General features: G+C 38.8%; 1 protein-coding gene across 1 annotated transcript in view; it reads right to left on the bottom strand.

Annotated features, from left to right (window-relative positions):
• Nucleotides 1–829, bottom strand: part of LOC115949068 (charged multivesicular body protein 7-like) — a gene marked incomplete at its 5' end in the record, with an annotated part of 8,621 nt that extends 7,792 nt beyond the window's left edge. Inside the window, 2 exons of the mRNA XM_031065335.1 lie at nucleotides 410–423; nucleotides 531–829. Of these exons, the coding sequence (XP_030921195.1) occupies nucleotides 410–423; nucleotides 531–829 (313 nt within the window). The remainder of the gene's footprint in view (nucleotides 1–409; nucleotides 424–530) is intronic.
• Between the last annotated feature and the right edge of the window lie 67 nt (nucleotides 830–896).

Raw genomic sequence — 896 nt, 5'->3', positions numbered from 1 at the left:
ATATAATATAATATAATATAATATAATATAATATAATATAATATAATATAATATAATATAATATAATATAATATAATATAATATATGAAATCTAATACAATATCATATCATACTGTATCGTATCATATCATATGATAGGATATGACAGGATAGGATATAATAGGATATGATATAATAGGATATGATATCATATATCAGCCTTCTGAGGACAAAGATATAATTTCTTATCATATAATATCATATATTATATTATATGAAATATAATACAAAATCATATCATACTGTATCGTATCATATCATATGATAGGATATGACAGGATAGGATATAATAGGATATGATATCATATATCAGCCTTCTGAGGACAAAGTCTCATCAAAGACTCAATGGAGTCAAAGTCTCATCTCTCACCTCGTCCTGGGGGCCTCACACCACAACCTGCCATGCCAGAATTAGGATTTCCTGTCACCTACAACCACACTGAAGCACTTGGAATTCACCTCTCCAGACAGAGCGCACCCATTTCAGCCACCAGAATGCCTAAAATCCATTTCTCTCCAGGCAGATGGAAGGCAAGACAGGGATGATACCACCCAAAAGCAGTCACCTGGACCCTGTACCTTCTCTCCGTTCTGTTCCAGGATGGTGACCCTCTTCTCCTTCTGCAGCTGGAGCAGCAGCAGGTAGAAGGTTCGCTCATCGGGGCACAGGCCGGCGCAGAGGGAGCGCAGCTCGGAGAGCGCCACCACGGGGTGGGAGGAGAGGGCAGAGCTCTGGTACAGCCGATAAACCTCCTCTGCCTTCTCCTGCAAGGACCCAGCCAGACAGAAACTTTAAGGAATTTAGAGATCTTAGAGGAGCTAAGATTTTAATTAGAGTTAATTAAAATAAATGGGTA

This window comes from Geospiza fortis, unplaced genomic scaffold, assembly GCF_000277835.1.
Source record: "Geospiza fortis unplaced genomic scaffold, GeoFor_1.0 scaffold393, whole genome shotgun sequence".
Classification (NCBI taxonomy): Eukaryota; Metazoa; Chordata; class Aves; order Passeriformes; family Thraupidae; genus Geospiza; species Geospiza fortis.
This window is presented reverse-complemented; position numbering and strand designations above follow the sequence as displayed.